This window comes from Hyla sarda, chromosome 2, assembly GCF_029499605.1.
Source record: "Hyla sarda isolate aHylSar1 chromosome 2, aHylSar1.hap1, whole genome shotgun sequence".
Lineage (NCBI taxonomy): Eukaryota > Metazoa > Chordata > Amphibia > Anura > Hylidae > Hyla > Hyla sarda.
This window is the reverse complement of record NC_079190.1, coordinates 232,294,381-232,320,154: the sequence shown is the minus strand read 5'-3', so window position 1 is coordinate 232,320,154 and position 25,774 is coordinate 232,294,381. Positions and strand designations below refer to the sequence as shown.

At 41.9% G+C, this 25,774-nt stretch overlaps 1 protein-coding gene across 4 annotated transcripts in view; it reads left to right on the top strand.

The window, feature by feature from the left end:
* The window catches only part of AK2 (adenylate kinase 2), a 33,014-nt gene extending 8,883 nt beyond the window's left edge, over positions 1-24,131 (top strand). For 2 of the 4 annotated variants that reach the window (XM_056556569.1, XM_056556570.1), the window contains exons 2-6: positions 443-568; positions 981-1,091; positions 10,743-10,837; positions 10,938-11,010; positions 22,900-23,786. In XM_056556569.1, coding sequence (XP_056412544.1) covers positions 494-568; positions 981-1,091; positions 10,743-10,837; positions 10,938-11,010; positions 22,900-23,121 — 576 coding nt within the window. In that variant the 5' untranslated portion in view covers positions 443-493 and the 3' untranslated portion in view covers positions 23,122-23,786. The other 2 variants (XM_056556568.1, XM_056556567.1) reach the window with 2 other exon arrangements.
* The last annotated feature ends 1,643 nt before the right edge of the window (positions 24,132-25,774 follow it).

Genomic DNA, 25,774 nt, shown 5'->3' with positions numbered 1-25,774 from the left:
CAACTCTAATATCTCAGAAACGGCTGCATATAGGTAAATAGAACTAATTGACTGAATTGTATAACTTTTGTTTGGGGAACATTTAGGCAGGGATTTTTGACCACTACAGTTGTCCTTTAATTACTGCACTTAGGACTTGGAGCAAGTGCAGTGATGGGACTCCACACTCTGTCTGCAAAACTAGGGCAACATGGGAAATGTAGACAGAAAGAAAACCACATCGGTGAGAAAATGGGAATCAAGATATGAAAACCCATACCCTCCATAACAGTACAAGGCATATACAAGAACCTCTACCTTATTCGCTAGTAATAGCCTTACTGCGCTTCATAAGAGAAACAAAAAATCCTATAGTGCCTCTTAAAAATGCAGCTTTTCTTACCAAATGTATTCTTGTGAGATCATATTGCAGTGTTATGAGCATTTTTTTTTATAATCCTAGGCTCCTAAATTGGCAGAAAAGTACTGTGTGTGTCACCTTGCTACAGGAGATATGTTGAGAGCCATGGTGGCTTCTGGATCGGAGTTGGGGAAACGCTTGAAAGCTACAATGGATGCTGGAAAACTGGTCAGTATGTCTGAATCCTCTATACAAATACACATTTTACACTGTGCACATCAGCGTTGTGAAGCTCCGTTGTAACCGCTGATAACCGTGCTGGGACGGATGTTGTCACGACGGACACCAATTGACTGGTTCTATTCACTTTGAATAGAGTCAGGGTTCCATTGGATGCCCATTTATTTTTTATGATTTTAGAATGGGGGGGGGATAAAAAATAAATAATAATAATAATAAAAATATAAATATAAAAATATAAATAAATAAATAAAACCGAAGACCCATCATTTCAACAGAATCTGCAAATAGAGCTCCGACCGCTTATGTGAACATAGCCTAACATGTAGAGTGGTTACTATATTTCTGGCAGGACTCAATTATCTTTTTTTATTTATTTATTTTTAAACTTCTTTTTTAGGTCAGTGATGAAATGGTGGTAGAACTGATTGAAAAGAATCTTGATACACCACCTTGTAAAAAGGGATTTCTGCTAGATGGATTTCCTCGCACTGTCAAGCAAGCAGAGATGGTAATTTCTTTGTGAATAAAATCTCTTATCCCTTTATGATATACAGGTTGCTTTACTTATTTTTTTAGAGCATTGTTTAAGACTGACTTTTTATTTATTTATTTATTTATTTTTTTTTAAGGAGCCTACTGTGGCTCAGAATGAAAGGGAATGTAAATCTTTTTTTTTTTTTTTTTTTTTAGCATAAGATAGCAGTCATGGCCATTTTATTAGTGTCAAAAATATAACTCCTAACCTGAAAACTCCACACTTGCATTTGCTTACCCCAGTCTTTTAACCTCCTTTTTTAAATTGCCTTTACAATTATGTAAAAGAGATGATTATATGGGGAGGTGGGTTTTGCCTGGTCCTTATACTTGACTGTTGATGATATTCTTTTCTATACTAACCGAATAATAGTTTGAGTAAAAAATTTATTTATTTATTTTTTACCATACAGATCCTTATTTTATTTGTAGAAATACCAGTATCATATGCAGTCATGCCAGAATTTTTAATGTTTAATTGCACTGAAAAAAACTAGTAGTCTCTATGCCATGACCTAAATGTATAGGCTGCAGTCGTGTCTGAATAGACTTTACCTACCATAATACATTGTAGAAATCTGTTTAGCTGATAAGATGAGTAAGAATAGTTGTGTACAGTTTTGATGGAAACAAATTCATTGACAGCCAACAGAAATCTAAAGTGTTTTATTTATCTAATATTATTGCTTAAAACCTTAAAGGGGTACTCCGGTGCTTAGACATCTTATCCCCTATCCAAAGTATAGGGGATAAGATGCCTGACCGCGGGAGTCCCGCAGCTTAAGATGTCTAAGCACCGGAGTACCCCCTTTTAAGGCTGCATTCACATCTCGTTTTTGCAATACGGTTCCCGTATCAGTTTTTTTTGTGTAAAAACGGACCAAACCGTGTAATACTGTATATACCTCTGTGGTTTTAAACCGTATACGGTTTGAAAACGGATGTCCAGTTGCATATAGTTTAATACGTTTTTTGAAGAAGAAAAAACTGTTAAGCTTATCTGGATGACTGTCAGGAAAAGGAGAAAAAAAAAATAACCCTTTCTTTAACCCCCTAAGGACCAAGACCATTTTGGCCTTAAGGCCTGGCCAATTAACATATTTTTTTTGCATTTTCATTTTTTCCTCCTCTGCTTTTAACCCCTTAAGGACTTATGATTTTTAGAAGGGGATGAGGAAAAAATGAAAATGGAAAAACCCTAACACTTTCAATTTTGCACATAAAATTCCATATGATGGCTTATTTTTTGTGCCACCAATTCTACTTTGCAGTGACATTAGTCATTTTACCCAAAAATACACGGCGAAACGGAAAAAAAAATTGATTGTGCGACAAAATTGAAGAAAAATGTCATTTTGTAAATTTTTGGGGCTTCCGTTTCTACGCAGTGCATTTTTTGGTAAAAATAACACCTTATCTTTATTCTGTAGGTCTATACGGTTAAAATGATACCCTACTTATATAGGTTGTATATTGTCGTACTTCGGAAAATAACTACATGCAGGAAAATTTATATGTTAAAAATTCTCATCTTCTAACCCCTATAACTATTGATCAGACTTTTTAATAGCTTTTTATTCATTTTTTCATGATATAAAAAGTGACTAAAAATACACTATTTTGGACTTTGGAATTTTTTTTTGCATGCGCGCCATTGACCGTGCGATTTAATTAACAATATATTTTTATAGTTCGGACATCTTCGCACGCGGCGATACCACATATGTTTATTTTATTTACAGTTTTAATAATTTTTTTTTGTAAATGTGAAAAGGGAGTGATTCATATTTTTATTAGGGAAGGGGTTAAATGGCCTTTAACTTTTTTTTTTTTTTTTGCCGTGCTTTAGCTTCCATAGGGACCTACCGTATATACTAGAGTATAAGCCGACCCGAGTATAAGCCGAGACCCCTAATTTCAACCCAAAATCCCAGGAAAAGTTATTGACTCGAGTATAAGCCTAGGGTGGAAAATACCTCATCCCCCCCCCCTGTCATCATCCAGACCCGTCATTAACATCCTCATCATCATCCCCTTGTCATCATCCCACACATCCCCTTGTCATCATCCCACACATCCCCTTGTCATCATCCCACACATCCCCCCTTGTCATCATCCCACACATCCCCCCTTGTCATCATCCCACACATCCCCCCTTGTCATCATCCCACACATCCCCCCTTCATCATCCCCTTATCATCCCGCACATCCCCCCCTTCATCATCCCCTTGTAATCATCCCCACCCCCCTTCATCATCCCCACACACCCCCTTCATCATCCTCTTCTCATCATTCGCCCTCAGTGGTCTTCAACCTGCGGACCTCCAGAGGTTTCAAAACTACAACTCCCAGCAAGCCCGGGCAGCCATCGGCTGTCCGGGCTTGCTGGGAGTTGTAGTTTTGAAACCTCCGGAGGTCCGCAGGTTGAAGACCACTGCGGCCTTCAACATCATCCAGCCCCCTCTCACCCCCTTTAGTTCTGAGTACTCACCTCCGCTCGGCGCTGGTCCGGTCCTGCAGGGCTGTCCGGAGAGGAGGTGGTCCGGAGAGGAGGTGGTCCGGTGAGGAGGTGGTCCGGGCTGCTATCTTCACCGGGGGCGCCTCTTCTCCGCGCTTCCGGCCCGGAATAGAGGCGTTGCCTTGACAATGACGCAGAAGTACGTTGGCAATGAACGCACCTCTGCGTCGTTGTCACGGCAACGTGACTATTCTGAGGCCGGACCCGAAGCGCGGAGAAGAGGCGCCCCCGGTGAAGATAGCAGCCCGGAACCACTATCCCACCGGACCACCTCCTCACCGGACAGTCCTGCAGGACCGGACCAGCGCCGAGCGGAGGTGAGTACTCAGAACTAAAGGGGGTGAGAGGGGGCTGGATGATGTTGAAGGCCGCAGTGGTCTTCAACCTGCGGACCTCCGGAGGTTTCAAAACTACAACTCCCAGCAAGCCCGGACAGCCGATGGCTGCCCGGGCTTGCTGGGAGATGTAGTTTTGAAACCTCTGGAAGTCCGCAGGTTGAAGACCACTGCGGGTGGGGGAGTTCACTCGAGTATAAGCTGAGGGGGGTGTTTTCAGCACGAAAAATCGTGCTGAAAAACTCGGCTTATACTCGAGTATATACGGTATAACACTGCACACACTGACCTCCTATGTTGATCCCTGCAAAGCCATAGCTTTGCACGGATCAGTCATATAGGGGCTCGATTGCTCAAGCCTGTAGCTCAGGCTTGGAGCAATCAATCGATGATAGGACGCCGCGGAGACAGGTTAGGCGACCTCCGCCTGCATCCGAGCTGATCGGAACATCGCGATGTCCCGATCAGCCCGACTGAGCTGCCGGGAAGCGTTTACTTTCGTTTTCAGATACAGCGGGCAACTTTGATTGCCGCGTCTGAAGGGTTAACAGCGCACGGCACAACAATCGATGCTGCGCGCTGTTAGCCCAGGTTCACGGCTATGACTAGCAGCCGGGACCGACCCGGTGTGATGCAGGGTCACGGCATGACCCCGCTTTAAACATCGGGACCGGGCATAGGGCGTACGGGTACACCCTACATCCTTTAACCCCTTAAGGAGCCATTTTACACCTTAGGACCCGGCCATTTTTTGAACATCTGACCACTGTCACTTTAAACATTAATAACTCTGGGATGCTTTTAGTTATCAATCTGATTCCGAGATTGTTTTTTCGTGACATATTCTACTTTAACATAGTGGTAAAATTTTGTGGTAACTTGCATCCTTTCTTGGTGAAAAATTTGAAAATTTAGCATTTTTCTAACTTTGAAGTTCTCTGCTTGTAAGGAAAATGGATATTCCAAATATTTATTTTATTTTATTCACATATACAATATGTCTACTTTATATTTGCATCATAAAATTGACGTGTTTTTACTTTTGGAAGACACCAGAGGGCTTCAAAGTTCAGCAGCAATTTTCCAATTTTTCACAAAATTTTCAAACTCACAATTTTTCAGGGACCAGTTCAGGTTTGAAGTGGATTTGAAGGGTCTTCATATTAGAAATACCCCATAAATGACCCCATTATAAAAACCGCACCCCCCAAAGTATTCAAAATGACATTCAGTCAGCGTTTTAACCCTTTAGGTGTTTCACAGGAATAGCAGCAAAGTGAAGGAGAACATTCACAATCTTCATTTTTTACACTTGCATTTTCTTGTAGACCCAATTTTTGAATTTTTACAAGGGGTAGAAGGAGAAAATTTATACTTGAATTTGTAGCCCAATTTCTCTCGAGTAAGCACATACCTCATATGTCTATGTAAAGTGTTCGGCGGGCACAGTAGAGGGCTCAGAAGCGAAGGAGCGACAAGGGGATTTTGGAGAGTACGTTTTTCAGAAATGGTTTTTGGGGGGCATGTTGCATTTAGGAAGCCCCTATGGTGCCAGAACAGCAAAAAAAAAACACATGCCATACCATTTTGGAAACTAGACCCCATGAGGAACGTAACAAGGAATAAAGTGAGCCTTAATACCCCACAGGTGTTTCACGACTTTTGCATATGTAAAAAAATAAATAAAAAATGTTCACTAAAATGTGTTTCCCCCCCAAATTTCACATTTTTGCAAGGGTTAATAGCAGAAAATTCCCCACCAAAATTTGTAACCCCATCTCTGCTGAGTGTGGAGGTACCCCATAAGTTGGCATGAAGTGCATTACGGGCGAACTACAATGCTCAGAAAAGGAGTCATATTTGGCTTTTTGAGAGCAAATTTTGCTCGGGGGCATGTCGCATTTAGGAAGCCCCTATGGTGCCAGGACAGCAAAATAACCCCCCATGGCATACCATTTTGGAAACTAGACCCCTTGAGGAACTTAACAAGGGGTACAGCGAGCATTTACCCCCCACTGGTGTCTGTCAGATCTTTGGAACAGTGGGCTGTACAAAATTTATTTATTTGCACAGCCCATTGTTCCAAAGATCCGTCAGACACCTGTGGGGTGTAAATTCTCACTGCACCCCTCATTACATTCTGTGAGGGGTGTAGTTTCCGAAATGGGGTCACATGTGTTTTTTTTTTTCTTTTTTGCGTTTGTCAAAACCGCTGTAACAATCAGCCACCCCTGTGCAAATCACCTCAAATGTACATGGCGCACTCTCCCTTCTGGGCCTTGTTGTGCGCCCCCAGAACACTTTACGCCCACTTATGGGGTATCTCCGTAGTCAGGAGAAACTGCATTACAAATTTTGGGGGGCTTTTTCCCCCCTTTACCTCTTGTCAAAATGAAAAGTATAGGGCAACACCAGCATGTTAGTGTAAAAATTTTTTTTTTTTACACCAACATGCTGGTGTAGACCCCAACTTCCCCTTTTCATAAGGTGTGAAAGGAGAAAAAGCCCCCCAAAATTTGTTAGGCAATTTCTGCCGAGTACGGCGATACCCCATATGTGACCCTAAACGGTTGCTTTGAAATACGACAGGGCTCCAAAGTGATAGCGCCATGCGCATTTGAGGCCTGAATTAGGGATCTGCATAGGGGTGGACATAGGGGTATTCTATGCCAATGATTCCCAAACAGGGTGCCTCCAGCTGTTGCAAAACTCCCAGCATGCTTGGACAGTCAATGGCTGTCCGGCAATACTGGGAGTTGTTGTTTTGCAACAGCTGGAGGCTCCATTTTGGAAACCGTGGCGTACCAGACGTTTTCATTTTTATTGGGGAGGGGGGCTGTGTAGGGGTGTGTGTATACGTAGTGTTCTTTACTTTTTATTTTATTTTGTGGTAGTGTAGTGTTTTTAGGGTACAGTCACACGGGTGGGGATTACAGAGAGTTCCCGCTGCGAGTTTGAGCTGCCGCGCAAAATTTGCTGCATCGCAAACTTGCAGCCTGATACTCACTGTAAGCCCCCTGCCCATGTGAATGTACCCTGTACATTCACAGGGGGGGGGGGGGGGGGGGGGGGACCTCCAGCTGGTGCAAAACTACAACTCCCAGCATGCACAGTCTATCAGTGCATGCTGGCAGTTTTAGTTTTGCAACAGCTGGAGGCACACGGGTTGGGAAACACTGAGTTAGGAAAACAGACAATGTTTCCCAACCAGTGTGCCTCCAGTTGTTGAAAAACCACAACTCCCAGCATGCCCAGGCAGCCGAAGTGCATATTGGGAGTAGTGGTTACGTAACAGCTGGAGGAGAACAGTTTGGGGACCACTGTGTAGTGGTGTCCCAGCCGCAGCCCTCCAGATGTTGCAAAACTAAACTCCCAGTATGCCAAAACTGTCCAGGCATGCTGGGAGTTGTAGTTCTGCAACATCTGAAGGGCCAGATGTTACAGAACTACAACTCCCAGCATGCCTGGACAGTAAGGGCATGCTGAGGATGTGTAGTTTTGCAACATCTGGAAGGGCACAGTGGTCTCCAAACTGTGGACCTCCAGATGTTGCAAAACTGCAACTCCCAGCATGCCCAGATGCCAAGAGCTGTCTGGGCATGCTGGGAGTTGTAGTTTACAGGGTCCCATTACAGCAATGCATGTCGCTTTACGGCGACGTGCATTGCTGTAAAGGGCCCGACTGCGGCTGAAGATCTACTCATCTGTCGCCGCTGCCGCCATCTTCCTCGCCGGGATCCGGGTCTTCAGGGACGAGGTAAGTACCGGGGCCGGTCCCGAGCACTCCCCCGTCCACCGCCGCGTCCTTCGGTCTTCCTCCCGTCCTCTCCGGACTTCAAGGGGTCGGGCAGGACGGGAGGAAGTAACTGCCCCCCCCCCCCCCCCCCCCCCCCCTGCGATTGGTCGGTTAACTAACCGACAGATCGCAGGGGATCGGAGGAGGTGGCAGGCTTGCCACCTCGCTCCTATACATTAGCATGGTCCTGGCTGTCTGTGACAGCCGGGATCATGCGAAATTACCGGGTGGTCGGGTCCCAGAGACCCGATCAGCCCGGTATCGCCGCAGATCGCAAGGGCGATTTCCCTACATGGCCCCCCTCGGCGTTTGCCCTGGATGCCTGCTGAAGCATTTCAGCAGGCATCCGCTTCCGATCTCTGCCCGGGGCGCGGCAGAGACCGGAGAAATACCAGGACGTACTAGTACGTCCTGGGTCCTTAAAGCCCAGGGTGCCAGGGCGTTCTAGTACGTCCTGGGTCCTTAAGGGGTTAAGGAGTTAAATCGCTCACTGGTAACTGTTTCCCTGAGCCATGACAGCATCGTAGCATTCCCACCCTTTGCTTCGGAAGAATTATTTTAGTGTGTGTGTTTTTTTTTTTTTTTTTGTTTTTTTCCCAGCTCTCGTATGGGGTTCACCCTTATTATCTTCTATCTTCCTATTTTTGTAGTTTTATGTATATTTTGTATACTAACCAATGGTAGGCCCTTCTAGTCTCAGAAATTAACTGAGGCTGGGGAGGAGTGACCTGACTTTTATCCTCTAGGTTTCCTGTCCTTAGGGGCGGAGTCCATCTCTCAGTTGGTGCTGTCATGGCTTGGGGAAACACAATTACCGGTGAGGAGTTACCGGCTTTTTTACCTACAGAGCCGTATGAGGGCTTGTTTTTTGCACAAACAATTGTACTGTGTAATGACAACTTTTGCAGACAGAAATTTATAAGAAAACTGCAGTTTTGCAACTTTTTTTTTTTGGGGGGGGGGGGGGGGGGGGGTGGTTTTTACGCAGTATAATTTGTTAAAAATGTAGGTTAATGTGATTAAACCGATACTCAATTTGTATAGTTTTTATATTCTATTTTAAAAAATTACAAACTTTTTTTTTTTTTTTACAAAATTCGTATGCATAAAACATTCTGACCCCTATAACTATATCTTTTTATATACAGGGATCTAGGAGTACTCATTCTCTGCACCGTAATCTGTAATTTTTATCGGTTCCATATATTTTTTTTTTTTCTTTCCCCAATATGTGATTAAAAATAAGTATTTTTGGTGTTCATAAACATTATATTTTAATAAAAAAATATCCAAGAGGCAGAAAGGTAAGCGGCAACTCACCAAATTTGCAAAGCAAGCTTCTTTATTCCGCAGCTCAGTGGGTTACAAAGTGATGCAGGTGCTCTAGACTAACACCGCACGAACAACGTCCATTTCGCACGTAAAGTGCTTCTTCCGGAAGAAACGGACGTTGTTCGTGTGGTGTTAGTCTAGAGCACCTGCATCACTTTGTTTGTAACCCACTGAGCTGCTGAATAAAGAAGCTTGCTTTGCAAATTTGGTGAGTTGCTGCTTTCCTTTCTGCCTCTTGGATATTTTCTACAATTTCTTTGTCTCTTGGGAGCGTAGCACCACCAGTCAGCAAGCCGCAGTTAGTGACTGTGCCCTGTGCATATCAGACTGAGAGGAGTACTAAGGAGCATTCCACACACCCCCTACAAGACAACAGTGTCAGCTTATTGTCTCCAGTTATTTCCATTATATTTTAATAGTTTGGACATTTATGCATGTGGTAATGCCAAATATGTTAATTTTTTTTAAGTCCCCCATAGGGGACTCTTATATGCAATCATTAGATGGCATTTACTGTATAATGCTATGCCTATGGCATAGTATTACCTAATAAGTTCGGCAATCCATCGGCTTAGCCAGGCTACATAATTGGATCAGCGATCGGGTGGTAGGAGGCAGGTTAAGGAGTCCCTCCTCTGCCATTTTGGTTCCCGGAACCCCAGCAGTCAGGTCGCGGGTGTTCTGTGAGCTCCACTGAGCTGCCGGCATCTTCCACTTTCACTTTAAACGCTACAATTGGTATTGATTACGGCATCCAAAGGGTTAAATGCCAGGCAGCGGCAGGATCTCCGCTGCCTGGCAGAAGTGAGTGTGAGGCTAGTGAATAGCGACTCATACCCTGCGTCCTTAACAGGGTAATTTCCTACATGCTTTAGCAATGCTATGCACTTTGTATCTGTTCACATTGCATTGCTACAAGTTGCATGTATGGATGGTGCTTTCAAATGTATTCCCCAGACAAATACAGCAGAAGTGATAACAGAGCCCTACCAGGTAGTTGTATGTATGAGGTAAATTGTAGGCCGCAGCAACTCCCTTCGCCAGTTTTTCTGCTAAAGTGCAAGCTCAGGGTACCCGGATTGCTTGTCAGTAACTGGGCACTGTTGATCATGTCTTAATAAAGCTTTAGCCTTTCCCTAAGGGTGAGGGACAAGGACAAAATACTGCAATATGAAATAGTTGGCTTTGGTATTTGCTTGACCCCACACAGTTGGATGTTGAACATAAAATATTTCAGTGCTGTGGAAATATATACCACAGTAATGTTTATGGTAGGTTTGCCGATTACACATTACTTTATATCTCTTGCTTAAATACGATTAACCCTACAGTTTTGAAGCCCTACCACAAAATATTGCTAGTTATAAATTATATATTGTGACATTCTCTATTGCAGCAAACTAGGGATTGTGGTGCACAAGTTGTACGTGCCTGTTGAGAATATATATATATATATATATATATATATATATATATATATATATATATATATATATATATATATATATATATATATATATATATATATATATATATATATATATATATATATTTATTTTTTTTTTGCATAGATTTACACAGAGGACTTCTACTTTATCACAATAACATTTCATAAGAATTTTTTCTACTTTTACATTAACATAGCTTGATGATCTTCTGGAAAAACGACAAGAAAAGCTGGATTCAGTCATTGAGTTTAGTGTGGATGACTCTTTGCTTGTGCGTAGAATCTGCGGGAGGTAATGGCAAGAATGATTTCTCCTAGTAAACTCTCTATCTAACTTTTATCTTTTATTAATCATTGAGATATATTGTGAAGCTTTTATTTCTTGTTTGTAGATTGATCCATGCATCAAGTGGACGGTCATACCATGAGGAATTTAATCCTCCTAAAGAGCACATGAAGGATGATGTGAGTATGCAGTTCAGTCATTTTATACAAAGTACGCATAAGCCCCCCCCCCCAAAAAAAAAGTCTTATATTTTTTTTATTTTTTGGGGCATTTACATATGTAAAATACAGATGTATTTTGGCATGTAAAAGGACCAAACAGAAGCTTCTAGCACTTAGTTTTAAACCTGTAACCATTGAGCTTTTCTGGAGAGAAGTTATAGGGCCTTAATCATAGTGTTCGAAATGTTATGTCAGTAATAGCGGTTATTTTGTTTATCAAGTCCAGTGCTTTATCTTTCATAATAGAAATGAAAAGACGGCACTCAATGGATCTTATTTTCTTCGATATACAGGGGTATATCAAGGTGAGGCTACAGCTGCCGTTTTGCACGTCTCTTGCTTCTTCAGGCCTCTCCTGACTAATCATGAGACCGTGCAAAACGGCAGCTGTAGCCTCACCTTGATATACCCCCTGTATGCCTCCCCCTGAAATGATGTAAGTATGCATCTTCAATAAAGAAGAAATTAAGAAGATCCAGTGAGTGCCGCCTTTTATTTCTATTATGGAAGATTGAAGTTGATCTATATGGACTGAGCACCACAGTCTTCTATTTAAAGGGGTACTCCGGTGGAAAACATTTGGTGCCAGAAAGTTAAACAGATTTGTAAATGACTTCTATTAAATCTTTACTCTTCCAGTACTTTTTAGCAGCTGTATGTTACAGAGGAAATGTATTTTCTTTTAGAATTTCTTTTGTCTTGTCCTAAGTGCTCTGCTGATACCTGATGCCCGTATCTGGAATTTTCCAGAGCAGGAGAAAATCCCCATTGCAAACCTATGCTGCTCTGGACAGTTCCTGACATGGAGAGAGGTGTCAGCACAGAGCACTGTGGACAAGAAAAAAATAAATTAAAAAAGAGAAAAGAATTTCCTCTGTAGCATACGGAAGCTAAAAGGTACTGGGAGGATAAAGATTTTTTTTTTTTTAATGGAAGTCATTTACAAATCTGTTTAACTTTCTGGGACCAGTTGATTTAAACATTTTTGTCCACCAGAGTACCTCTTTAACCCCTTAAGGACTCAGCCCATTTTGGCCTTAAGGACTCAGACAATTTAATTTTTACGTTTTCATTTTTTCCTCCTCGCCTTCTAAAAATCGTAACTCTTTTATATTTTCATCCACAGACTAGTATGAGGGCTTGTTTTTTGCGCGACCAGTTGTCCTTTGTAATGTCGTCACTCATTATATCATAAAATTTATGGCGCAACCAAAAAACACTATTTTTGTGGGGAAATTACAACGAAAAACGCAATTTTGCTAATTTTGGAAGGTTTTGTTTTCACGCCGTACAATTTCTGGTAAAAATGACATGTGTTCTTTATTCTGAGGGTCAATACGATTAAAATGATACCCATTATTATATACTTTTATATTATTGTTGCGCTTAAAAAAAATCACAAACTTTTTAACCAAATTAGTACGTTTATAATCCCTTTATTTTGATGACCTATAACTTTTTTATTTTTCCGTATAAGCGGCGGTATGGGGGCTCATTTTTTGCGCCATGATCTGTACTTTTTTTTGATACCACATTTGTATATAAAAAAACTTTTAATACATTTTTTATAATTTTTTTTTTAATAAAATGTATTAAAAAAGTAGGAATTTTGGACTTTTTAAATTTTTTTTCGTTCACGCCGTTCACCGTACGGGATCATTAACATTTTATTTTAATAGTTCGGACATTTACGCACGCGGCGATACCAAATATGTCTATAAATGTTTTTTACGCTTTTTGGGGGTAAAATAGGAAAAAACGGACGTTTTACTTTTTTATTGGGGGAGGGGATTTTTCACTTTTTTTTTACTTTTACTTTTACATTTTTTTTTACACTTGAATAGTCCCCATAGGGGACTATTCATAGCAATACCATGATTGCTAATACTGATCTGTTCTATGTATAGGACATAGATCAGATCAGTATTATCGGTCATCTTCTGCTCTGGTCTGCTCGATCACAGACCAGAGCAGGAGACGCCGGGAGCCGCACGGAGGAAGGTGAGGGGACCTCCGTGCAGCGTTATGAATGATCGGATCCCCGCAGCAGCGCTGCGGGCGATCCGATCGTTCATTTTAATCGCGAACTGCCGCAGATGCCGGGATCTGTATTGATCCCGGCACCTGAGGGGTTAATGGCGGACGCCCGTGAGATCGCGGGCGTCGGCCATTGCCGGCGGGTCCCTGGCTGCGATCAGCAGCCGGGATCAGCCGCGCATGACACGGGCATCGCTCCGATGCCCGCGGTTATGCTTAGGACGTAAATGTACGCCCTGGTGCGTTAAGTACCACCTCACCAGGACGTACATTTACGTCCTGCGTCCTTAAGGGGTTAAAGTATATTGGCAACCAATAGTCTAATAAGAACATGCACCCGGAAATAGCAGCAGTGCCAGACACACTATCTTTCTCTTACTTGGATTTGTTGCAGTGCTTTGTTACCCTGCTGGATATCTTCTATCCTCACTTTCCTTTCTTTTTATTATTTTTTTCGTTTAACTGTTTTTTATTGAGGAATTTTTTTGTACAATTATATATATATAAAAAAAAAAAAAAAAAAAAAAAAAAAATACAAAACAATGAAAAGCAAAAGAAGTCACGCTGGCTTACAGCAATGAAAGTATATGGAATAAGAGAGAGGGCCTATGACAGAAACAAAGTAAAGTCTCGGGGACAACAAAAGTACACCTGAACAGCAAACATTATCAGCGGTATAAAAATCATAACTGTAGAGAACTTTTCATCAGGTTTATCCTCTTTTTAAAAATACATGCACACTTAGAGGTCATCTTCTATATTTCTGAGTGTTCGTTGAAATGTAATAGCGTATACAGCAGGTAAATATTGAACAAATGACCATTTTTCTCACCGAATATTTCCAAAGCTGCTATTGACATGAACTGTTAACATTTGGTAAAAAAAATAATTTGGTATTTTATTACATTTGCGCCGTTTACCAACAGTATCATAAACATTCAATTTTAATAGCTTTGGCAATTACACACGCGGTGATACCTAATGTTTTTTTTTTTTTTTTGGGGTGGGAGTGGGTAAACCATTACTTAATTAGGGGATGGGTTTTTAAATAATTTTTAAAAGCTCCTTTTTTTTTTCTCAGACTATTACCATATAGACAATTTTTTTTTATTTCATTTACCGTATAATGCTAGGCCTATAGCATAGCATTATACTGTGTGATCAGTGCTACACTTATAGAGCTTGGCTAAGCCAGACTGCATCATCCTTTGCCATGGGGGTCCAATGAGCCCACTAAGCTGGTAGGGATCTGTGCCTGAAGGGTTAATGACAGGGAGTGGCGGGATCACCACTCACCGATATAAAGTGAGCTCAGCTCCTGCGCTTACTTCAAAGTAACATATGCTCCAGGGCATAAATTTACTTCCTGCCTACTCAACAGGTTAAGCCAGGAGGTGATTGGCTGGGCCATTCTAGCAGATTTTGTCTGTTTAGGATTGACGTGATGAAATTTCCACCCTGGTTTTATCTTTATTATCCTGGTAGATGGCAGCAGATTTTTGTCAAGAATGTCTCAGTAAATTTAATCATTCAACCTTCCTTCAATTATATGAAGTTGGCAGTATCATTTGGTAACAAGAAGCCACATCCAAACTTCCATGTTGGTATGGTGTTTTAAGGGTGATGTTCAGTGCCATTTCTCCTCCAAACATGGAGTGTATAGTTACAAACAGTTCCATATTGCTCTTTTCTGACCACATGTGATTTTCCCAGTTTGTAGAGCAAACTTCAAAGGGGTATTCCAGGAATTTTCATTATTTGACTGTGCTACAGGGGCTGTAAAGTTAGTGTAGTTCATAATATAGTTTCTTTACCTATGTGTGACGGTTTTCTCACAATTCTTATGTGATTTTTTTCACCCCAATATTTTATTTTTAACAGCATACAAAATGACTTGTCTCAGATTTTTCCCAGCTTGCAATGCGGCCGAGACCTGACTCGCTAGTCAGCTGATGACAGGGAGCCTGTCTGCTTCAATGGGTGGAGGGATCGCTTGGTGGGAGAGAGATCAATCTGCAACTAATGCAACAGCTGTAGGCACCATTGAAAACCACAGGTCTTTTGGATGGATGCAGCTCATTTATGTTTCAATGGGTGGGGTGGCTGATGTGTGGGAGGGGGGAAATGGAATTATGGGATTTTTAGTAAAAAAAAAAAAAGTCAAACAGGATATACTAGTTCACAAAAAAGCGATCAACAGTGTTATGGTAATCTCACAACATAGCCATTTAGCCCCAAGACAAGCGCAGATCCTTCCTAAGCATGTCCATTACTGTCTGCCAGGTACATACTAAAATCACCTTATGGTGGATAACCTCTTTAACTGAGCTTAAACTTGTGTGTTTAAAAAAAAAAAAAAAAAAATTTTATTCAGCACTTAAAGGGGTACTCCGGTGAAAACCTTTTTTTCTTTTAAATCAACTGGTGGCAAAAAGTTAAACATATTTGTAAATTACTTCTATTAAAAAAAATCTTAATCCTTCCTGTACTTATTAGCTGCTGAATACTACAGAGGAAATTCTTTTCTTTTTGGAATGCTCTCTGATGACATCACGACCACAGTTCTCTCTGCTGGCATTATTATAATAGCGCTTTATTTATTGTTGTCCTTAGTGGGATTTGAACCCAAGTCCCCAGCACTGCAAGGCAGCAGTGCTAACCACTGAGCCACCATGCTGCCCTTAGCATGCAACCGCTAGGCATGGTTGCTCAAATGGACAGAGATGTCAGCAGAGAGCACTGTGTTCGTGATGTCATCAGTGTTCCAAAAAGAAAGGAATTTCCTCTGTAGCATTCAGCAGCTAATAAGTACTGGAAGGATTAAGATTTTTTAATAGAAGTAATTTACAAATATGTTTAACTTTCTGCCACCAGTTGATTTAAAAGGGGAAAAAAAAAGGGGTACTCCGGTGAAAACCTTAAGTCTTACATGGGGAGTGTGCATACAGACTAGGGATGCGCCGAAACCGAAAATGCATTGCCCTGCCCCTCTCTTTAAATATATAGTTTTTGTTACACTTTATTACTGATGTGACCAAAATCAGCAATTTATGTGTAAATTTTTTGCGTTTATGCCGTTCATGTGGCAGGATCAGAAACAAAATAATTTCATAGTTGGGACTATTATGCACATGGTGAAACCAAATATGTTTATTTTTATTAGTTTTTCATATTTTTTATATGGAAAAGGAAGGTGATTTAACCCTTTAAGGACTCAGTGTAGGACCCAGACATTTTTTGCACATCTGACCACTTTATGCTTTAAATGGGCACTGTCAGATACAAAAACTGTTGATATGTTGTAAAGCATGCAAAACAGATAGGTTTTGCAATTGCTTTCATTAGAAATGTTGCAGTATTTCATACTGAAAAAGCCAAACTGCCACCTGCCTGTTTGGACACATACTAGTCCTGCTGTGTCCATGCACCATCACCTATGTCATGGACACACTTCCTTGATTGACAGCTGTGATTGCAGGGCTCACAGCTAGAGGAAAAATCCTCCCACTGTCATCTTGTGTCCCGCTACTGTCAGTGAGGACAAACTGGGAGTTGTAGTTTTGCTAATGCTAGGGGAGATGTGAGCAGACAGCATACTGAGGGAGGGGGCGGAGACCTTCAGTGAGGCCACGCCCTCTCCCTTTGAGAGGAATTCAGACTAGTGAACTAAATTAAAAGTGTAATTAAAAAAAATGTGCTAGACACATAAAAATTAGATGTACATGGTCAGAATTAGTTACTGAGCGATATATAAAAAAAAAAATTTTTTGTTGGATCGGACGGGTACACTTCAACTTTGGGATGCTTTTACCTTTCATTCTGATTCCGAGATTGCTTTTTTTTTTTTTTTTTTTTTTTCGTGACATATTCTACTTTGTTAGTGGTAAAATTTTGTCAATGCTTGCATCATTTCTTGGTGAAAAATTCCAAAATTTGATGAGAAAATGTAAAATTTGGCATTTTTTTTTTTTTTTTTTTACTTTGAAGCTCTCTGCTTATAAGGAAAATTAATATTCCAAATAAATTATATATTGATTCACATAAACAATATGTCTACTTTATGTTGACATGTGTTTACTTTTGGAAGACGCCAGAGGGTGTGTTTTTTTTTTTTTTTTTTTTTTTTTTTTTTTTTTTTTTTTTTCAGGGACCAGTTCAGTTTTGAAATGGATTTGAAGGGCCATTATTTAAAAAAAAATAAAAACACCCCTCAAAGTATTCAAAATGGCTTTCAAAAGGTTTCTTAACCCTTTTAGGTGTTTCACAGGAATAGCAGCAAATTGAAGGAGAAAATTCCAAATCTTCATTTTTTACACTCGTATGTTCTTGTAGACCCAGTTTTTGAATTATTAAAAGGGGTAAAAGGAGAGAAATCTTCCAAAAATGTGTAAGGCCTCTTTCACACTGAAATAGTTCCGTTTAGGAACTACCGTCACAAGTTCCGTCACTATATTGGGGAAAACCTGCCGTTACAAAACCCCTGACGGCCGTGACTAAATAGCATTGCAGCCTATGGGGTTTTGTAAATGCCCGTTTGCGCCCGTAATTCATTACGGACGTGATACAGTGACTGGACATCGTGGCGGAAAAATTACTTGTGACGGAAGTTCCTAAACAGAACTATTTCATAGTGTGAAAGAGGCCTAACCCAATTTCTCTCGAGTGAGGAAATATGTCTATGTCAAGTGCTCTGTGGCTGCACTAGAGGGCTCAGAAGGGAAGGAGCGACAGTGGGATTTTGGAGAGTGAGTTTTTCTGAAATGGATTTGGGGGGCATGTCACATTTAAGAAGCCCCTATGAAGAGCAAAAAAAAATCCACATGGCATACTATTTTGGAAACTACACCCCTCACGGAATGTAACAAGGGGTACAGTGAGCCTTAACACCTGTGTGGTGTAAATGCTCACTGCACCCCTTATTACATTACGTCAGGGGTGTAATTTCCAAAATGAGGTCACATGTGGGGGGGGGGGGGGGGTCCATTGTTCTGGCACTATGGGGGCTTTGTAAACACACGTGGCCTTCAATTCCGGACAAATTTTCTCTTCAAAAGCCCAATGGCGCTCCTTCTCTTCTGAGCATTGTAGTGCACCCACAGAGCACTTTACCATCCACATATGGGGTATGTTCTTACTCAGTAGAAATGGGGTTACAAATTTTGGGGGGGCTTTTTTTCCTATTTTCCCTTGTGAAAATTAGAAATTTAGGTTAACTCCAGCATTTTAGTGAGATTTTTATTTTAATGTTTTTTCATTTTCCCATCCAACTTTAATGAAAATTGTGTGGGGTGTTAAGGCTCGCTATACCCCTTGTTACATTCCGTGAGGGGTGTAGTTTAAAAAATGGGGTCACACGGTATGTATTTGGGTTTGTCAGAACAGCTGTAAAATCAGCCACCCCCCTGTGCAAATCACAAATTTAGGCCTCAAATGTACATGGCGCTCTCACTCTTTTACACTAATAGGCTGGTGTAGCCCCCAACTTTTCCTTTTCATAAGGGGTAAAAGGAGAAAAAGCCCCCCAAAATTTGTAGTGCAACTTCTCCTGAGTACGGAAATACCCCATATGTGGACTAAACTTGAAATACGACAGGGCTCCGAAGTGAGAGAGCGCCATGCGCATTTGAGGACAAAATTAGGGATTGCATAGGGGTGGACTTAGGGGTATTCTACGCCAGTGATTCCCAAACAGGGTGCCTCCAGCTGTTGCTAAACTCCCAGAATGCCTGGACAGTCAGTGGCTGTCTGGAAATGCTGGGAGGAGTTGTTTTGCAACAGCTGGAGGCTCAGTTTTGGAAACATTGCCGTACAATGAGTTTTTTATTGGCGGGGGAACAGTTTAAGGGGGTGTATATGTAGTGTTTTACCCTTTATTATGTGGTAGTGTAGTGTTTTTAGTGTACATTCGCACTGGCGGGTTTACAGTGAATTTCCCGCTAAGAGTTTGTGCTGCGGTGAAAAATTTGCCGCAACTCAAACTTCAAGCAGGAAGCTTACTGTAAATCCGCCCATATGAATGTACCCTGTACATTCACATTGGGGGTGGAAGGGGGGGGGGGGGGGGGGGGCAAACCTCCAGCTGTTTCAAAACTACAACTTCCATCATGTACTGACAGACCGTGCATGCTGGGAGTTGTACTTTTACAACAGCTGGAGGCACACTGGTTGGAAAATCTTCAGTTAGGTTCTGCTACCTAACTCAGGATTTTCCAACCGGTGGGCCGCCAGCTGTTGCAAAACTACAACTCCCAGCATGTACTGATCGCCGAACGGCATGCTGGGAGATGTAGTTATACAACAGCTGGAGGTACGCAACTACAACTCCCAGCATGCAGAGACAGCTGTTTGGGCATGCTGGGATTTGCAGTTTTGCAACATCTGGAGGGCTACAGTTTAGCGATCACTGTATAGTGGTCTCAAACTGTAGCCCTCCAGATGTTGGGCAACTAACCGGCTTCTGTAGGATCCAGGGAGCCGCATCGCCGTCCTCTTCTGCCACAGATCGCCGCCGCCGATGGGTAAGTGGACTACGGCGCCGGTCCTCATCGGTTTCTCTGTTCTGCCCAGCCTACGGTGGGTGGGCAGAACGGGGAAACCGAAAGTTAACCACCCCCCTTGCTCCCAATCTGCTATTGGTCGTTCTAGACTACCAATAGCAGTGATAGGAGGGGTGGCACCCCTGCCACCTCACGCCTTTCCCTTTAGGGGGATTGTGGGTGTCTTGGACAACCCAGATCCCCCCTTATTTTCCGGGTCAACGGAGACCCGTATGACCAGGAATTGCCGCAAATAGCCGGTGTGAATTCACTGGTGAGTTGCGTTGATTGCCGACGTTATATTTATAACGTTCAATCCCCTGTTCACATTTACCAATTTCAATCACAAACAGCTGAAAACGATAGGAAGCCAAAAGGGGTTAAATAAATTTCCCTTCCTTCCATTAGAGGTTTACAAAAAGGCAGCAGGCACCATGGCATTTGTGCAGGGTGCCTGCTGTTCGATATCAGCAGTCACCCTGGCGCGTGGCGGGGACCGAAATTCCCACGGGCGTACAGGTGCGTCCTGGGTCCTTAAGTACCAGGGTGTCAGGACGTACCTGTACGCCCTGGGTCCTTAACTGGTTAAACTTTTATGGAAGGGGTTAATGGATGTTGTTGTTTTTTTTAAAACTTTTACTTAACTTTAAACGCCGCTGTCAAAGCTAAAGGGTTATTAGCCGGCCTCGGCAATCGACCGTGTGTCAGCTATTAGCTGCAGCCTCCTGCATGTATGTATGTATGTATGTATGTCATCGGTTAGGAAAGGGTTAAGCCATGCCCAGCAAATTATCGGCCGAATACTCACTCAGCCATAAATGCGGAAAGGGGCATTTTTGGTGGCTGAGATTTCTGTACATCCCGAATACAGGCCATGGAGGTGGAGTGCATTACTTTGTCCCTTTTTTTTTTTTTTTTTTTTTTTTTTTTTTTTTTGAGAACCAGTACATTTATGAAGCTCTCCACAAATGGTCCTTGTCTCTTGGACAACTCTTCTGATTATTCTTCTCACTTCTCTTTCAGAAATCTTGTGAGGAGCACCTGGTTGAGGCATATTTTTGGTGAAATGTTTGTCTTTTTACTTCTGTATTATGGCCCCAACAGTGCTTACTGAAACATTCAGAAGCTTAGAAATACGCTTGAAACCAACGCCAATGTAATGTTTTGCAACAAATGGAGTGCAAAGGTTTTGAGACAGCTCTTTGCTTTTACCCATCATGAGATGTGACTCCTTGGCAATGAGACCTTTTTTGTAGGCCATCAGTTAGGACTGAACCGTTTGATATTAATTTACACTGACAAGGGTCTGGATTGCTTTTTAATTACTGATAGATTTCAGCTGTTGTCTTGGCTTTCCATGCCTTTTTGCACCTCCCCTTCGTGTGTTTTTTTTTTTTTTAATACTTTTCCCTGCATCATTTCACATTATTACTTATAATTTAATTTCTAAGCTTATTTGTTTTGGTTTCTTTTTGTATGTATGGATTACTTGGGTTGTTACCAGCACCTAGTGAACAGTTTAATGTCAATATCACCTTTGGAGATCTATTTAGTGAGAAAAATGTTGGTGTATTCAATACTTATTTCATCCGGTGTATATGACTGCATTTATTACATTAAGGATCAATAACTTTTTGTTAAAATGGCACTAAAGTGGTATTCAAAATTAAAGCACATGTGTTCTATCTACATATGGCAGATGAGTGTCAGATTGGGGTGGATCCAATTGCTGGAACCCTGTGATCTTTAGAACAGGACCAAAGTTTGCACCTTTGCAATGGAGCAGAAGGTTGTGTGTGCATGCCGCTGCTCCATTTATTGTTTATGGAAGTGTCTGAGTAGCAGGGTACAGAGCTTGGCTATCTCTGGCTCTCCCCTACACAATAAATGCAGCAGCTTCCATTAAGTTATAAAGGTTGCCCCAAATACATGGCCTTGTTTGGGACTTAAGAACATAATTATTTTTTCTTGTGGGGTGGGTTGGTTTTGTTTTTATGTATTTTTATTTTTATTTTTTTCTCTGTGAGGCTGGATAAACGGCTATTTTACTTCAATTTTCTATTTCACTTTTCATTGGGTGGTTACTATCAGGAATAATAAGCAGGTATGGGTTGCTACACATGTGGTGATACAAATGATATGTCTTCTATAATACATTGCAGTAATTACCATGTATTATGCATGTCGGTGTAAAACCCAGGCAGGGCCTAATAGATTGACTCTCTTTACCTCTACAATGTTGTGCAAGGTAAACATTAGAGATGAGCGAACTTACAGGAAATTCGATTTGTCACAAACTTCTCGGCTCAGCAGTTGATGACTTATCCTGCATAAATGAGTTCAGCTTTCAGGTGCTCCCGTGGGCTGGAAGAGGTGGATACAGTCCTAGGAAAGATTCTCCTAGGACTGTCCACCTTTTCCAGCCCACGGGAGCACCTGAAAGCTGAACTAATTTATGCAGGATAAGTCATCAACTGCCAAGCCGAGAAGTTCGTGACAAATCGAATTTACTGCAAGTTCGCTCATTTCTAGTAAACATCATGCCCCACTGTAAAGGAAGGGGACAACTTATGACATATCCTGTGTATATGTCATAAAATGTTTGACTAATGTGGTTTCCACCTTCGGGAGGGCTCCTGACCCCCTTTAGTCTGCTTGTGGTGCTGAAAACAGCCAAAAAAGGTTGTTTTACACAATTCACTTAACTCTCAGAGGTTGAGAGTTACAAGAAATAAGGAAACAGTGTTGCTTGCAGGGGTCAGTTGGTTCTTTAATTTGAGAGATGGGATCCACATCCATCACGCATGTCAGTGTTTTCCAAACAGGGTGTCTTCAGCTGTTGCAAAACTACAACTTCCTGCATACCCGGACAGCCAAAGGCTGTCCGGGTATGCTGGGAGTTGTAGTTTTGCAACAGCTGGAGGCACCCTGGTTGGAAAACTCTGACATGTCCTATCCTGTGGATATGCCCTCAGTGCTATAAAGAAATACCCCTAATGACTTGGGTTGTATTTACAGCCTCAGAATAGCACATATTTAACTAGTATATTCAGACAATACCTGCGTCTGGAAACTCACCATTTTGAAACCCTTTTTTATGCTACATATAGCCAGTGATTGGTTATATAAGGAGGCAAAGCTCCAGGACAGGGTGTGAGAGAAGTGGCCTGGCCCAATAGCGAGTGAGAAGGTGTCATGTTTATGTTCGTCCTTAGTTTTGTATTGCCATCTGTCAAGATTTACCCATCATGTCCATTTCCCAACTGCTTCACAGGTGACTGGTGAACCACTGATCAGGCGCTCTGATGACAATGAGGCTACTCTGAAATCGCGACTGGAGGCCTATCACACCATGACTGCACCATTGGTAGCCTACTATGAAAAACATGGAATCCACACAGCAGTGGATGCTTCACAGTCTCCAGATGTCGTTTTTGCAAGCATCTTGGCAGCCTTCTCCAAAGCACGCAGTAAAGACCTTGTTATATTTCTGTGATTGTCAAATAGAATGGAGTACAGTTAATTTATATTATTTTGGTGGTGATCAACGTCATTGATGCGATTGTCAAATATCCTTGTTCTGCAGTGATCTCTTTTGGAAATCTACTGATGGATTAAGCTTATTGTTGCTGTCACTGCTTGCAATCTGTGATAACCTGCATCTTTTACTATTCTTTCTGAATAAAATTTTTTGTAAAATAATGATGAATGTTACTGATTCCCCCCCCTCCAAAAAAAAATCTGTTCACCTTTTTATCATCTTTCTGTGCATTTCTGGCTTAAGGTATGTTCACACGGCGGATTTTCTGTGGAATGTCTGCCCATAAAATTTCTGGCAGACAGTGGGTGCCAACAGAACAGGCTGGGGCTCAGAAGTGCGCCATCTCGATAGACTGCAATTCATTTCCAAGCGGGTTCCGCAGAAACAATTGACATGTCCATTCTTTCTGTGGAGGCTGGAATCGGAATTTCTGCGGCAGATGTTTCTGCTTGGAAATGCAATTGCAGCAAAGTCCCATTGTTTTCAAAGCAAATTTATTATTTTTTTTTTTTTTAACTAGATTCCACTGTGTGAACGAGTCCTAACCCTGCTATACCCTCTTTTGTGTGTGGCTGCATTTGTTTTATTTATTTTGGTTTATATTACAATTTTTTTTTGTCTTCATTCATTTCAGTGCACTGATTCCCAGCCATCCCAGGAGTGTGTTTGTCTACAGATCCCAAATACTATGCCCAAGAGTAGGGCACTGCATTATAAAACTGGACTGAGCAAACTTGACAATCTTGTGTTGCTGTTTTGTTCATGTGGGTTGCCAATTCATTCTTGAACAAAGTTTTCCGCATTCAGCATTATGTCTTAAGGCTTTTCATTCTGCAGAAGCTAAGTTTGTATAACCTCATTAGAAGGCGTGTGGCCAACACGTAAGCAGTGTCTGCCTTCTATTCCTCAGGTAAAAAAAGTTGGCCTAAATCTGTTGGGAAGCTATCCTGTACACATTAAAGAGCATTGGAATTGAACCAGTGTTGAAACAAACTTGTTGACTTTTTTCCTTCTTTCCTTGGACTGCATAAATATCAAAATTGTCCAGATCAGACTTCAATCAGCAAACTCTGTTTTATGAACAAGCAAGTTGTCCGGACCATTTTCATATGGTAAAACAATTAAGGCCCGAACTGGACAATTTGCTTTATTCTACTTCTTCTTTTTATCTCCTACATGCAGATCCATACACAGTGCCTTGTTATTACAGCAATAAAGGGTGTTCAGGTGTCACCTGTTCTAACAAAAAACAAAACAAACATATCAAAAGGAGTCCACCTATTTCATAGTAGTCATGGGATATCTAGCAGGGGTATGGCACGTAAAGTAATTGCACCTGCTGTTTTGCATATTCTCATTAGTAGGCAAAATCTTGTTCCAGATTTCACTCTTTTCTCCTATTCTTTTAAGTATTTGTACAGTTTTGAAACTCATTGACATTCTCTGTCCATATGTCCAGTTTAAGGTTTGTTTTACACTGCGTTTTAGCTATCTGTCTGCGTTTGGGTATCTGTCAGCATCTCACAGAAAATAGGATGCTGTGTTGTGTAGGCTTCTTTCACACTGCCGTTTGTGCCCGGCAGTGTGATGGCAGTTGGAAGATAACGGGAGAAAAATTTGAGCTTGCGATGTCCTTCTCCCGCTATCTTCCAGCAGAATAACGGGAGTCATAACGGACGTCAGAGAATACCATTAAAGTGAATGGGATCCTCTGTGCCCGTTATGACTCCCTTTAGGTTCCGTTACAAAAACGGATGTTAATGGCAGTCAAAGCTTTAAAAAAAAAACAACAAAAAAAAAAAAAAGCCCTTAATGTCTGTCTGGAATGGAGCCTGGTTTATAGTGTGAAAGTAGCCTTAGTCTGCGTAAAACAGTGCATATGTCCTGAATGCAGTCAATAGGGGACTCCTTTTTGGCCTATTAAAATTAATGGCATCCACTGCCCTCCATTACAGTAAGTTAGCTTCCCGTCTTCAGCGGGATGCCAACGAAAAGCTTAAACATAGTGTAAACATATCCATAGGCATATAAAAAGAAGGGAAGACTGGTTTCCTGTTTAACACCCAGTCTGTGGGCCAGAATGAAAGGCAGGTTGTTTGATTTTTTTTTTTTATTAGGGGTGAGGCTCTTGTTCTAGTGGGCTTGAGACATCCCTGTAGTATTAAATGGTGGCCATTTAGATAAATGTTTGGCCATGTAATATATAACCCTAGTCTGCAGGGGCTTCCTGGCTGACTATGCGACCACCTATCCACAGGATAGGGGTTAAGTGTTTGATCGCGGGGGGGTCCGACCGCTGGGACCCCCTGTGATCTCCTGTACGCCCCGTACAGGAGATCAAAGGCTGTCCCATGCAGGGGATGTGCCAGCCGCAGCATGACGTTGCAGCCGGCAGGCCTCCTCCATACATCTCTATGGGAGATGAGGGGAGGCAGCGTTTGTGTCTCCCTCATAGAATTGTATGAGGACGGGGAGGAGACGGGACGTCACCATCGACCTCTACGTCACCATGAGCGCTAATGGCGGCGCCCCGTTAGGGAGATCGAGGGGAGTCCAAGCGGTCGGACCCCCCCGCGATCACACTTATCACATATCTTGTATATTGCAC